At 40.7% G+C, this 12,381-nt stretch overlaps 1 protein-coding gene across 1 annotated transcript in view; it reads left to right on the plus strand.

Moving 5' to 3' along the window:
* Positions 1-6,371: 6,371 nt before the first annotated feature.
* LOC141848428 (alliin lyase-like) overlaps positions 6,372-12,381 on the plus strand; it is an 18,459-nt gene continuing 12,449 nt past the window's right edge. Inside the window, exon 1 of the mRNA XM_074736456.1 lies at positions 6,372-6,781. Within this exon, the coding sequence (XP_074592557.1) occupies positions 6,417-6,781 (365 nt within the window). The 5' untranslated portion in view covers positions 6,372-6,416. The remainder of the gene's footprint in view (positions 6,782-12,381) is intronic.

Raw genomic sequence — 12,381 nt, forward strand, 5'->3', positions numbered from 1 at the left:
ACGATGCAAATAAAATGTTATCAAGATCATTATGTAAAGTTAGGAAGAAATACATGGAATTAAAATAAATAAATCTTGAGTTAGAAGATAAATTTTCTAGTACATGTCCTAAGGAAGATTATAAAAAATTAATAATTGATAATTTAAAACTAAGGGACCAGGTAGATTGCTTAACATCATCCTAAGAATTTTTTTTACTAGTTCAGATAAGTTGTACAAAGGACCAAAATATAATTATCAAAATTTTTAGAGCCAATTAAAAAGTACTAAAATGGTTCATTTCAAAAAAATATTTGATAAATCTAGTAGGTTTAAATTTTTTTTAGATTCCAAAATTAATTTTAACTACTTAAACATTTAATAGGATAGTCAACCGAGAAATTTTTTCTTTTTATTTTATGGTTGATTAGATATGCAAAAATAATTCTTCAGAATATTCTATATGAAATTTTCATAAAAATTATTTTCTATGAAAATATGATATATTCTCATAGAATTTCAAAATTTTATTAGCATATAAAATTTCAAAAATTTTGAATAATTAAATATTTTTTAATAATTATCAAAAGAAAATTATTTTTTTTTAAAATTAAAAATTAATTAAAATGTATTTTTTTAATGAAAATCAATTTATTATGATTAAAGATATTGTGCTCTATATCTAATAAAAATTTTAGAATTTTCTATAGTCTGAATAATTAATATCAAATTTTTTATATAACCCGAATTTTTTTTTGTTATTATCAAAAAGGGGAGAAAAATATAAAATTTAGGCATAAATGCAGGGAAGTTAGAATATTCAATACTTAACTTATTTGCTACATTATTCTACTTGCTTTATTTTTATTTATTCATTTATCCTAGTTTCAAATTTAGTTTGACCAACATCAAAAAAAGTGAGATTGTTAGTATCCTAGTAGAATTTTAATGTGGGATCAAAAAAGTCTAAAATTATGTTAGAGTTATGTTTAATACATGTATCTAAGTTAGTATACAAGGACTTAACATACATAATTCAGATGGTGAACTTTGGTAGAAGACTTAAGCGAGCGAAAAGGATGACACAGGAAAGGAACTGACGGGCTTGGTGCATCCGAGGTATGAGGAGCTACAGAAGAGTACCTCGACTAAGTGAGAAGGATGCATGGGAGCAAACTGGAAGGGCTCAATGCATCCGAGGGATGAGAAGTTGGAAGGAAGACTACATAAGACGATCAAGGTAGAATGGAGGAGGAAAATAGTCAACATGAGGTTGACCATTCCAGGCGCTCGGACTCAGTGGACTCCAAGCACCCGGATCCAGTACCGGGCACCCCAGACTCCAAGCACCCGATATCCATTCTAGGTTAGCATGAGCCATTACCAAGACGGATCAAGATGGAGTCCACATCAGCAAATTCCAATCGATTGGATCGCAAGGAGTCATCTAGAGCCGTTAGTGGACTATTGTCAAAGTGGATTAGGTTTGATGGATCTAGGCGCTCGGAATGCTTCCAAGTGCACGGAAGTGCCACGTCAGCACAATGGTTAGATCGAGATGAAGACTATATATAGACTAAAGCTCGAAGAAGAAATATAACACACTCGATTTTAATTGTCTTTGTTTTTTTATAGCCTTTACGCAACCGTTGTAAGAGTCTTCTCTGCCTCCGCGTCATTTTTGAAGGAGATCTTAGTAGAGTTGTCCATAGTTTTGGACTAACAACTCGAGAATTGTAACTAAGTAAATTCTATACCTCGTATTCTTTTATATTATATTTTTGTTTTAATATGTGTAACGGCTGCCCTTCTTATTCCAAGGCGATCCGTTACTTACTTGCTAAAATCTACTATTAATTTAAAATTTCTTACTATGTGATAGTTGAGTAAACACATGCTCCCAAATGGGTAATATAAAATCTAACCATCCTAATAACAATGACCCCAATAAACCTATAGTTAAGTTCTACCACATGTATTAAATGATTCTAGACTATTAAATAGATATCTGCATGACAATTAAACATACTTTAGCAATTTCTAAACATGGATTTAGAAACCTAGCCAGGGTATCAACTTGGCATTAAAACTAAGCAATGCTAATATCTGAATTTATCCTAAATAACATGTTGGCATCAAAATGGTTCCGTAACTTCCAACCTTACCTTTCACTACTAATTAGCATGCTATTGTAATTTACCAACTATCAAATAATGCATAGAACTACTATAGTTGTTAACATTCGAAAGTGCGAAAAATAAACAACTCATAAAGACTAGTCTTGAGCATTCTTAATGATGCAAGTTCCCAAGGCTCTTTATTCTAAGTTCCACCACATCACACACTTCGCATGGTCTCTACCGCCTCCGCTACTCGAATTTTCCTTTGCCCTTATCTGCAGTACAAGGAAAATGAAACTATAAGCATAAAGCTTAGTAAGTATCATCCTACTCACAAAACGATATATATTTTTAAATCATGCTTTTGAAAAATATGAAAGGCAATATCTTCATGCTTGTCATTTATTACTACTAAAACATATAAGCTAGATAAAGATCATAGCATACGCATCATATTAAGCACATGAACTGAAATCATAAACTGAATTAAGCTGAATCTTAAAAAAACTAATTTCACTTCAAGTTGGTAATGAGCTTTTGAAAACTTATACATATAGTAAGTGAAAATAGTAATCATCCTGCTGTGGGCCCGACATTGTGCTAACTATGCGCGCATCCCTAAATAGATCCGAGATAGCTAATCCCGAACCCATTAGGGTACTACTAGGCGATCTCGGGCCTAGGGGCGATCTCGGAGCCTACCCATGGACGAACTCGGGTCTAAGCACATGCCATAAACAAAAGTAAAATACTTTCTTACTAGTTCTTTTTCTTTAACCTTGCATATACTAGGCGATCTCGGACCTAGGGGCGATCTCGGAGCCCACCCATGGACGAACTCGAGTCCATAATTACTGAGGCAAGGTAAATTATTTTCATAAACATTCTGTAAGAGAAACTAATCTCCACATACATACATAAATTTTTGAATAACTAAAACTATGGATTTATGCATACGAACATAGCTACTTATACTGCAGGTGAGAGGTACTTACCTCCTGCGTTAATTTCCTTACAATTCTTCCATTAAAGAAGAAGATCTTGTCGACGATCCTCCTATGTCTACGTGTTCTTCTCGTGGAGAGGAGCGTCCTTGTGGAAGAAGTTTTCTGGAAACCTTCCTTGTGATCTTAGGGGACGGAATCCTCGTTCTTCGAGTTTGGGGCGCCAAGAGGGAGGAGAAAAGAGGGGCGACGGCGTTCTGGGCGAGAGGTGAGGAAAGGATTTTTGGAATATAATCCAAATCCTCTCTTAAGTCTCCTATTTATATTAAGTGATTCCTAGACCTAACTCGCCTATAATTAAATTTCGGTTCCTTTTTTTTTGGAACAGACTTGCTGGGTCTTTTGGTTATTGGACATTTTCCGTGATTTCTAAACCTAACTTGCCTATAATTAAATTCGGTTCCTTTTTTTTTAGAATAGACTTGTTGGCTCTCTTGGTCATTGGATATCCTTTAAGGGTTGTAAATTCTGTTAGGTTAGGTTCAAATCTCACCTAGGACATTTATGCTCTTATTTATTTTTGCTACTTCCGCTAATTTAAAAATTTCAGAAAAATATTCTAAAATTCTAAAAAAATCATAGAATATTTTTAAAATTATTTTTAAGATTTTTTGGGTGTTACAATATGTGTGTGTCCTTGCTAATTAATTAGCAAGAGAAAAAGGTTGGTTTTATTGTAAGTTGTTATTCATCCCTCCTTTTTAGCAATTCACGAACCATTTCTGCTTCATCAATAGATAGTTTGTGAATGTGTGTACAATTAGCATACCTCCCTTTGCAGCAGTAGCAGACCCCTTTTATAACACTAGGAACAATAACTTCTCACTTCCTTAATGGGTTGTCTTATCACAGTAAGGAGAACATTACATCACCATATTTGTGGATCAACTCACCCACGTTCTATCCTGTGTAAGGGTGTGTGAGATCACGTGATAGAGATCTTGTTGTTCCACGTGTCATGATAATCCACTGGATATCTTGTGTGTTGATGACCAGTCCGGGGACTTGAACCATGAGTTTGACATCTTAAGTGGAGAGGAATCGGGTTGTTGGAGATAAGTCATCTAGGCAAGTGTGTCAATTTGAGGGGTTGAACTGACTGTCAATTTGTCAGGGTCAAGTCGACTGGGTAATTGATTCGGTAGGGCTTAGCTGATTAGGGACTCGACCTTTGTCAGGAAGACTCCTCGGGGGAGGCCGATGACTTGACTAGTCGAGTCGGCTTGACGATTGACACACCTTGGGGAGCCTATGTTGATCAAGTTAAGGACGCACCACGTGGATTCTTGCTTATCCCTACATCAGTAGTCTATAAGTTCCAACCACGTGGGAATACAAAGTGAAGCACGCCGAATGGCAGGCCAGAGTCCAATAGGTCGAGCCAAGTCATGGGATAGGCCAATCGGGTTGAATGTTGAGTTGGGAGGCCTGACTCGAGCGTCAAGCTGTCCCAATCTCTTTCATTCGGCGTGGTCTTCCCCCTTGGTCGAACATTTGACTTTCTTGTCATGAGTGGTGGTGCCCTAGTAGCGTTCATAACACTCTGTAAAACTCAAAAAGAGTTAGAACGGAGGCCAAGGTAAATCTTGGCATAGCCACTCCGACGCTCAAGTTAATTTCAGTGATCGGAGTTTGAAGGAGATTAGAAAGTAACGAAGCAGGAGAGAAAAGGCTAGGAATTGTATATGCATACTTGCACCTGCAAGAGCGAGCTTCTTTTTATATTACCTTTCTAGCGGAATGAGTGGCACCCATGCCTCTAAGTCCCCCACCTCTTGGTTGAGGCCATCCCACATCTTGATTGAGGGGTATCACGTCATCCCACTCCCTCCCACATTTTTCATTAGCCATGTCGTCCCACGTTCACCACGTGGCTAGGGGACTTAGGGTCAACGTCGAGTGGCGGAGGCTCTCGGAATCTAGAGATGGGCGCCAAGTGACAGAGGCTCTCGGAGCCAAGAGATGAGCATTAAGTGGTGGAGGCTCTTGGAGTCGAGTGTAGGAAAGTCACTGTGCTTCATCAGATCTGAGTTGGGCGTGATTTTGGCTCACACATGCCTTATAGAGTTTGACTTGGGATTATCTTAATTGAGTTGAGCTTTATATGATTTTTGACTTACCGTTCGACTTGGCTTTTAATCCTGCGATGCCATGTAGGCTAACTATCCTCTCCGTATGAATGTAATTAAAAGATTTAAGTTGACTCTCTTTATATTCTTCACTTTCTTTAGAGAGGATCCAGCTTGTTCCACTTCAAAGTCTTTTGGGGACTATTACAAGAAAAAGTTGTCTACTACGGTTGGTGGATCTGAATTTGTCATTTTCAAGCAAACAAGTTTCGCACGAAACTCGTTTAGAATAAGGGTGTGTATGATTTATGATTTATGATTTTAAGATTTTACTTTACCACGTATTTAGCTTTTAGAATTTATATATATTTATTTAAAAATAATGATATAGTTATAAAAAATTTCAAAATAACTAATAATTTTGAACCTCTACCTATCACTTGGATTTTTGTCTTAATCATATTTTAGTTTTTAAATTTATATAGCAATTTTGTGAGATGTACTATTAAATTTCATAAATAAACACTAACATCTTCAATTATTTTGTATCTTTATTTTAAAAAACAAATTCTTAAAATCTAGAAGGTCTTATAATATTGTCAATTAAACAAATCAAATAACAATTTTATAATACTGATTGGTACTTTTTTTTTCTGTTCCCACCGTCAACAATGGCGTATCGATAAAAGATTTCAAAAATAATAATTCTTGTCAAACAATTGGTACAACTCTCGCTCTAACACTTGTTCAAAATTGACTTTTCCTGAGAGAACTTGCTGAGAAAGGCCCTCATTTGCATCTCTTTCTTGAGAGTTGAGGACGATAATAAATAAATAATCAATTAATTAAAACGAAGCTTCTTATTTTCTAGCCTTCGTTACAAGAACAATTCTATCTTGGGAACACAAATAAATAGAAAAAGCATCTCATTTAAAATTGGTACAATCTGAAATAATTTTAGCTAAAATAAATTATAATCGATTTAGATAAAATAATGGGGAGGGAGTTTTATATTTACGTCAATTCTTCGCTTCATTGGATAAATTATACACGTTTTAGTTGAAAATTCTTCTAAACAGCAGCAATCCATTTTAATAAATAAAAGTTATTCAAATAACTTTAAGGCGGAAAGGACGACTGGGTCCCACATCCATCTCTGGCTCCGGCTCTGCATCTACGTTTTTTAGATCCAACATTTCTCTAGTGCCCGCTCTCTCCCTAGCTCGGATCGGATCGGCTCGGCGATGACGCCGGAGGATGAGGAGAAGGGCTGCCACCAACCTCCGACGCCGTGCAGCCTGCTGCACCGCCTGCCCCTTCTCATCCTCCCCTTCTCCCTCCTCCTCAACCTCCTCCTCCTGTTTCCGCCGGCGCCGGTCACGCGGACTCCTCCAGAAGGCGAGCCGCAACGGCTCCAGGTCCTCACCTGGACCCGACACGCCGCGGCGGAGGCCGAGGCGGTCGCCGCCGTCAACTGTTCCGGCCACGGCCGCGCCTTCTTGGATAGCGTGACCGACGGCGACGGGCGTCCGTCCTGCGAGTGCAACGCGTGCTACAGCGGCCGCGACTGCTCCCTGCTCTTGCCCAATTGCGCCGCCGACGCAGATAGGTATGGCCCTGGCCCTCCCGATTAAGACGTGCACTATCTTAATTGGATTTGATTTGTTGTCATCGTTGTTAATTGTTTTAGATTCGTCTTCATCTCAGTTATAGAAAAATCATTTGAGGGAATCGATTGACATCCGAAACTGCTAAAACTTCAAAATTGTAGTAAAATACAACTGGAAAATCAGTCCGATCAGGTCAGGTGTGGTTGTCGGGATCTCAGACGACATCCCTGTGCGAAATTGAACAGTAGTTTAATAGGGAAACCAGCGAGGAGTTGGGGAGAAGAGAAAGATGTACTCGATATTAATTTGTTTAGTTTACCTCTTCCATGTTTTAAAGTTGTTTCGACTAGATGTTGTGGATAGTTAAATCATCAAGTTAACAAAACTCTAACTCATGCATAGCTGCTCCCATCGGTGAAAGGACCGGAGGAGAAACTGAATGAACGGATTAGATAGGTGTCAAGGATTTCTGACAGACTATTCCGACGCTCAAGTGACCAGTACTAGTAGAAAAAGAAGAAAAAGAAATATGTGAAGTTGCTAAATTTGCCGAGAGAAGTTATCATACCTATAGAAGGGTTTATTTACTTACGAGAAGCAATATCCATGTTGGTCTAGGTGCAGACTTCTATAGGGGCCAAGGAGATCGATTCTGACGATTGCTGATAGAGGGCCCCCACATAAGGCATCTAGGGGATCAATTCTGTCAACCTCGGAATCACTCTGTGGATCGATAGTTGCTGATTATTCTTTCTTTTTAATTGTATGTGCAGACACGAGGGGATCTAGTGAACCAGGTCTGACAATCTCGTAACCGTCCTGACCCTTTGGTAGGGCTCACACGCTTGAGAGATTTTGGCAGCTTCTGTTGGAGGCGGTGGCCGAGGTGAGGTGTGGAGAGACTGAGCAGGCCAAGGGGTCGCTTAAATGAGGGGTTCGTAGAGGATAAGTGGTGGAGGAGCTGAATTCATCTGAGAGCCAGGCTGCCAAGTTGTTGAGCGGTTGAATAGCCGAGTAATCAAGCAGTGGATTGGTTAAGTGGTCGAAAGGCCGAGAGACCGGAAAGGGGTGAGCTGGAGTGGCCGAGAAACCAAGATGGCTCAGGTCGGGATGACCGAGAGGCCAAGATTATACAGGTCAAGATGGTCGAGAGGCCGAGATGACTGAGAGATCTAGATGGATCAGGTTGGGATGGCCGAGTGGATGAGATGATATAGATCAGGATGGCCGAGAGGCTGAGATAACCGAGAGACCAAGATGACTTAGATCGGGATGGTCGAGTGGTCGAGATGATATAGGTCGGGATGGCCGAGATGACCGAGAGACTGAGATGGCTCAAGTCAGGATGCCCGAGAGGCCGAGATGATCGAAAGACCGAGATGGTTGAGTTGCTGAGATGATACAGGTCAGGATGGGGGTGCTAGTCTACCTAAGGTTGATTATTGACTTGCTAACTTGATACATTGGCTCGCCCCTTGACCATTTTTTCCATGTAAGACTAACCAGGATCCGCCACATCACAAGCCTCCTCTTTAAGTTTAGTCGAAAGAGACGTGAACTGACTGACTAGATGATAGTGGATCAAGACGCGGCCCTTTTAGGTTGGCCCTGCAATTACAGGTCAGATTTACAGTTACGGGTTGGTTTGATAGTCGCAGGTCGGATTGATAATCACGAGTTGGATCAATAGTTGGGGGTCAAGTCACATTTAATGACTCAGATACACGATCTGCCTTGAGACCTAGGTGTGTATATTCGAATTGATGGTGAAGGCGTGTGAAATTGGCTATGGGATCCGTACGGCCAAATCGAACACCAGGCTGCCACGTGCTTATGTCTGACCTTTGACGGTGGAGTTTAAAACTTCGATGAGAATCAAGGGTTAGGATTGAAGCCGATCTGTAATTGAGGAGAGAGGATACACCGGTCTGATTGGTCGGACAAGCGGTGTAGCTTTGACTGTGAAGATGTAACCGTCTCAATCTGACGGTCTCCCATGTTAACACGTTAGCCCTACAGTACTCCCGGTGATAGTACAAAAGGGTCTTCACTGGGACTGTTGTCTTCTTCATCGCTCTTGTGTTTTCAACAATTTCTTCTCCTCGTCTCCTAAGTTCCCGTGTCTTCTGGTCATCCTTTGTAATCGTCGTCCCTCCCTCCGCCATAAGTCTTGTCCTTGTGTCTCCTTTCTTTTTAACATCCATGGCCATCCAACGTCCCTGGTACGAGACCCAACACTCTGTCTATGACAGAGACACCGCCCACCTCCTTCGTATCCAATATAACATTCCTGCCGACCACTCCATCTACATCCCTGTGTCCGCACCGCCCCCACGACCCGCTCCCGCGCCACATCACCTGCTTTTATAATCAGATGGCCAGTGGCCTTAGGTTCCCAATCCCTTCGTTCCTGCAAGACCTAGCCACCTTTTTTCACCTCAACCTTTTCCAACTCACACTCAACTCCTTCCGCCTAATCTGCAGAGCAGTCGTTGTGTGTCGACTATACCAAGTTCCCTTAGACACCTCATTTTTCAACGCCTTTTTCAATCTTAGGCGTGCCGAGTGCGGAGTATTTTACTTCGCTGCTCGGCAATGGTGCACCTTCCTCAGTGAATACCGGACCTCGCATATGGGATGGAAAAGGTTTTTTTCTACATCAAGCCCCCCCCCCCAAACTTATACCTGGTCGACCCACTGGAGTCCCAACCTACCACCTTCACCCCCTTAGGTCAGTATTGTTTGTCTCGAGCCTTCCTAGATGCTATGGAAATCCTAACTGACTTAAAGTTGAATGTCAATAATCCCTTTCATGAGGCGTCTCGAGGCCTTGGGGTTGACAAGAATCCAACCCAAACCGTTGTTCATGAGTACTGTGATTGGATGCGAGAGAAAATAGGGGCATACTCGCCCAGCCATCAGAGTGAGGGTCAATGCAGTTTCTCCAATGGGGTGTAGCGGGTCTTCGCTTCCTTCAATAGGTGGCTCAAGAAATATATCGGGTGTTGAACATGGCCCTCCTGCCTAACCAGGACTGAGTCGAAGGCTTCCTCAAATGCTGATAGATATACCCACAGGGGTTCCTGGGGTACTGGCTTGGTGAGGATCGACAAGTCGGTCAGATATTGCTTTAGGTCGATGAAGGCCTGCTCACACTTTTCATCCCAAGAAAATCGAGTAGCTCAGCGCAGAACTTTGAAAAAAGGCAAACTCCTCTCTATCGAGTGAGAGATAAATCGGGATAGGATCGTAATTCACCTTACTAATCTCTGTAGTGTTTATTGGAGACATCATCTTTTGCAGGGCTTTGACTTTCTCGAGGTTGGCCTCTATCCCTCGCTCGGTGACAACGTAGCCTAGAAAGCAGCCACCATTCACCCCGAATAGATATTTGCTTGGGTTCAGCTTGAGATCATACTTCCGCAAGGTGCTGAATTTTTCCGTGATGTCGGCTACCAACTGCCTCGCCTGAGCTGACTTGATTAGTATATCATCTACATAAACTTCCACGTTGCGGTTGAACTGGTGTTTAAAGATCTGATCCATGAGTTGTTGGTAGGTGGCTCCCGCATTCTTTAACCTGAAGTGCATGATGGTGTAATAGAAGGTCCCGTCCGAGGTGACAAAACTGAATTTCTCTTGATCTTCCTTGGCTAGGGGGATTTGATGATAACCTTAGTAGGCATCCATTATGTATATGAGCTCGTATCTGAATGTAGAGTTCACCAGCTAATCTATCTGAGAGAGTGGATAGCAATCTTTGGGACATGCCTTGTTGAGATCCCGGAAGTCGACATAGACTCGTCATTTGCCCCCGGACTTGGGCACCAGTACCACGTTTGCCAGCCAAGAAGGGAACTGTACCTCCCGTATCTGTTCGACCTTCAATAACTTGTTGATTTTTTTGCGGATCACTTTATCTTGCTCGAGCGCGAAGTGTTGTCTCTTCTACCGTACGGGTCGAGACCCGAGAAGAAGGTTGAGATGATGATGTTCCATTATTACTAGTGCTATACCGGTGATTTGCAAAGGTGACTAGGCGAAAACATCATGATATCCTAATTTTATCTTATAACTTTTCCTCCATTAGTTGATACTTCAAGGAGCTTACCTGGAATGAAAGAACAAAAATTGATTCATGAAGGTTTAATTACTGAATCACTTCCCAACGGTATGTTCCGGGTCCGCTTAGATAATGAAGATGTAATTCTAGGTTATATTTCGGGAAGGATCCGCCGTAGTTTTATACGGATACTACCGGGGGATAGAGTCAAAATTGAAGTAAGTCGTTATGATTCAACCAGGGGACGTATAATTTATAGACTTCGAAACAAAGATTCGAACGATTAGATAATTTTTTAAGCATTCCTTTCATTTTCATGACGATACAATTAAAAAAATGCAAGAGACTTATTTTCTTCCAAGGAATAGAGAATAGATTCAACATTAAGGTAAGGAATAATAAATATGAAAATACGGGCTTCCGTTCGTAAAATTTGTGAAAAATGCCGACTGATCCGTCGGCGCGGACGAATTATAGTGATTTGTTCCAATCCGAGACATAAACAGAGACAAGGATAACCCTTTCAAAAAAACTTTTTAAAATAAAGGAAGAACAAAAGGGGGGATTTCTTTTAACATGAAATGGATATTTCCGTATCTTTTCTTTCTGTATATTTCTGACTCATAGTTATGAGATGATAAAATATGACAAAAGCTATACCAAGAATTGGTTCACGTAGGAATGGGCGTATTGGTTCACGTAAGAATGGACGTAGAATACCAAAAGGAATTATTCATGTTCAAGCAAGTTTGAACAATACTATTGTAACTATTACAGATGTACGAGGTCGAGTGGTTTCTTGGGCCTCCGCTAGTACTTCTGGATTCAAAGGCCCAAGAAGAGGGACACCCTACGCTGCTCAAGCAGCAGCAGTAAATGCTATTCGTACTGTAGTTGATCAGGGTATGCAACGAGCAGGAGTTATGATAAAGGGTCCTGGACTTGGAAGAGACGCAGCATTACGAGCCATTTGTAGAAGTAGTATACGACTAAGTTTCGTACGTGATGTAACACCTATGCCACATAATGGATGTCGACCTCCTAAAAAAAGACGTGTGTAGAAATAATAAAAAAGGATTTCAAGAGAAATAAATGATTCAATGATCTGATCTAATAATAGTATTATTATAGTATGGTTCGAGAGGAAGTAGTAGGATCCACTCGAACACTGCAGTGGAGGTGTGTTGAATCAAGAATAGATAGTAATCGTCTTTATTATGGTCGTTTCATTCTGTGCCCACTTATGAAAGGTCAAGCCGATATCATGGGTATTGCCATGCGAAGGGCTTTACTTGGAGAAATAGAAGGAACATGTATCACATGTGCAAAATCTGAGAAGGTGCCACATGAATATTCTACGATAGTAGGTATTGAAGAATCGGTACATGAAATTTTACTAAATTTGAAAGAAATTGTATTGAGAAGTAATATACATGGAGTTCGAGACGCATCCATTTGCGTCAAGGGCCCCAAATACGTAACCGCTCAAGATATCATCTCACCACCTTCCGTGGAAATAGTTGACACAACACAACA

The sequence above is a fragment of the Curcuma longa genome, chromosome 17 (genome assembly GCF_044706935.1).
Source record: "Curcuma longa cultivar G26 ecotype Majalengka, Jawa Barat chromosome 17, ITB_CL_G26_1.1, whole genome shotgun sequence".
Classification (NCBI taxonomy): domain Eukaryota; kingdom Viridiplantae; phylum Streptophyta; class Magnoliopsida; order Zingiberales; family Zingiberaceae; genus Curcuma; species Curcuma longa.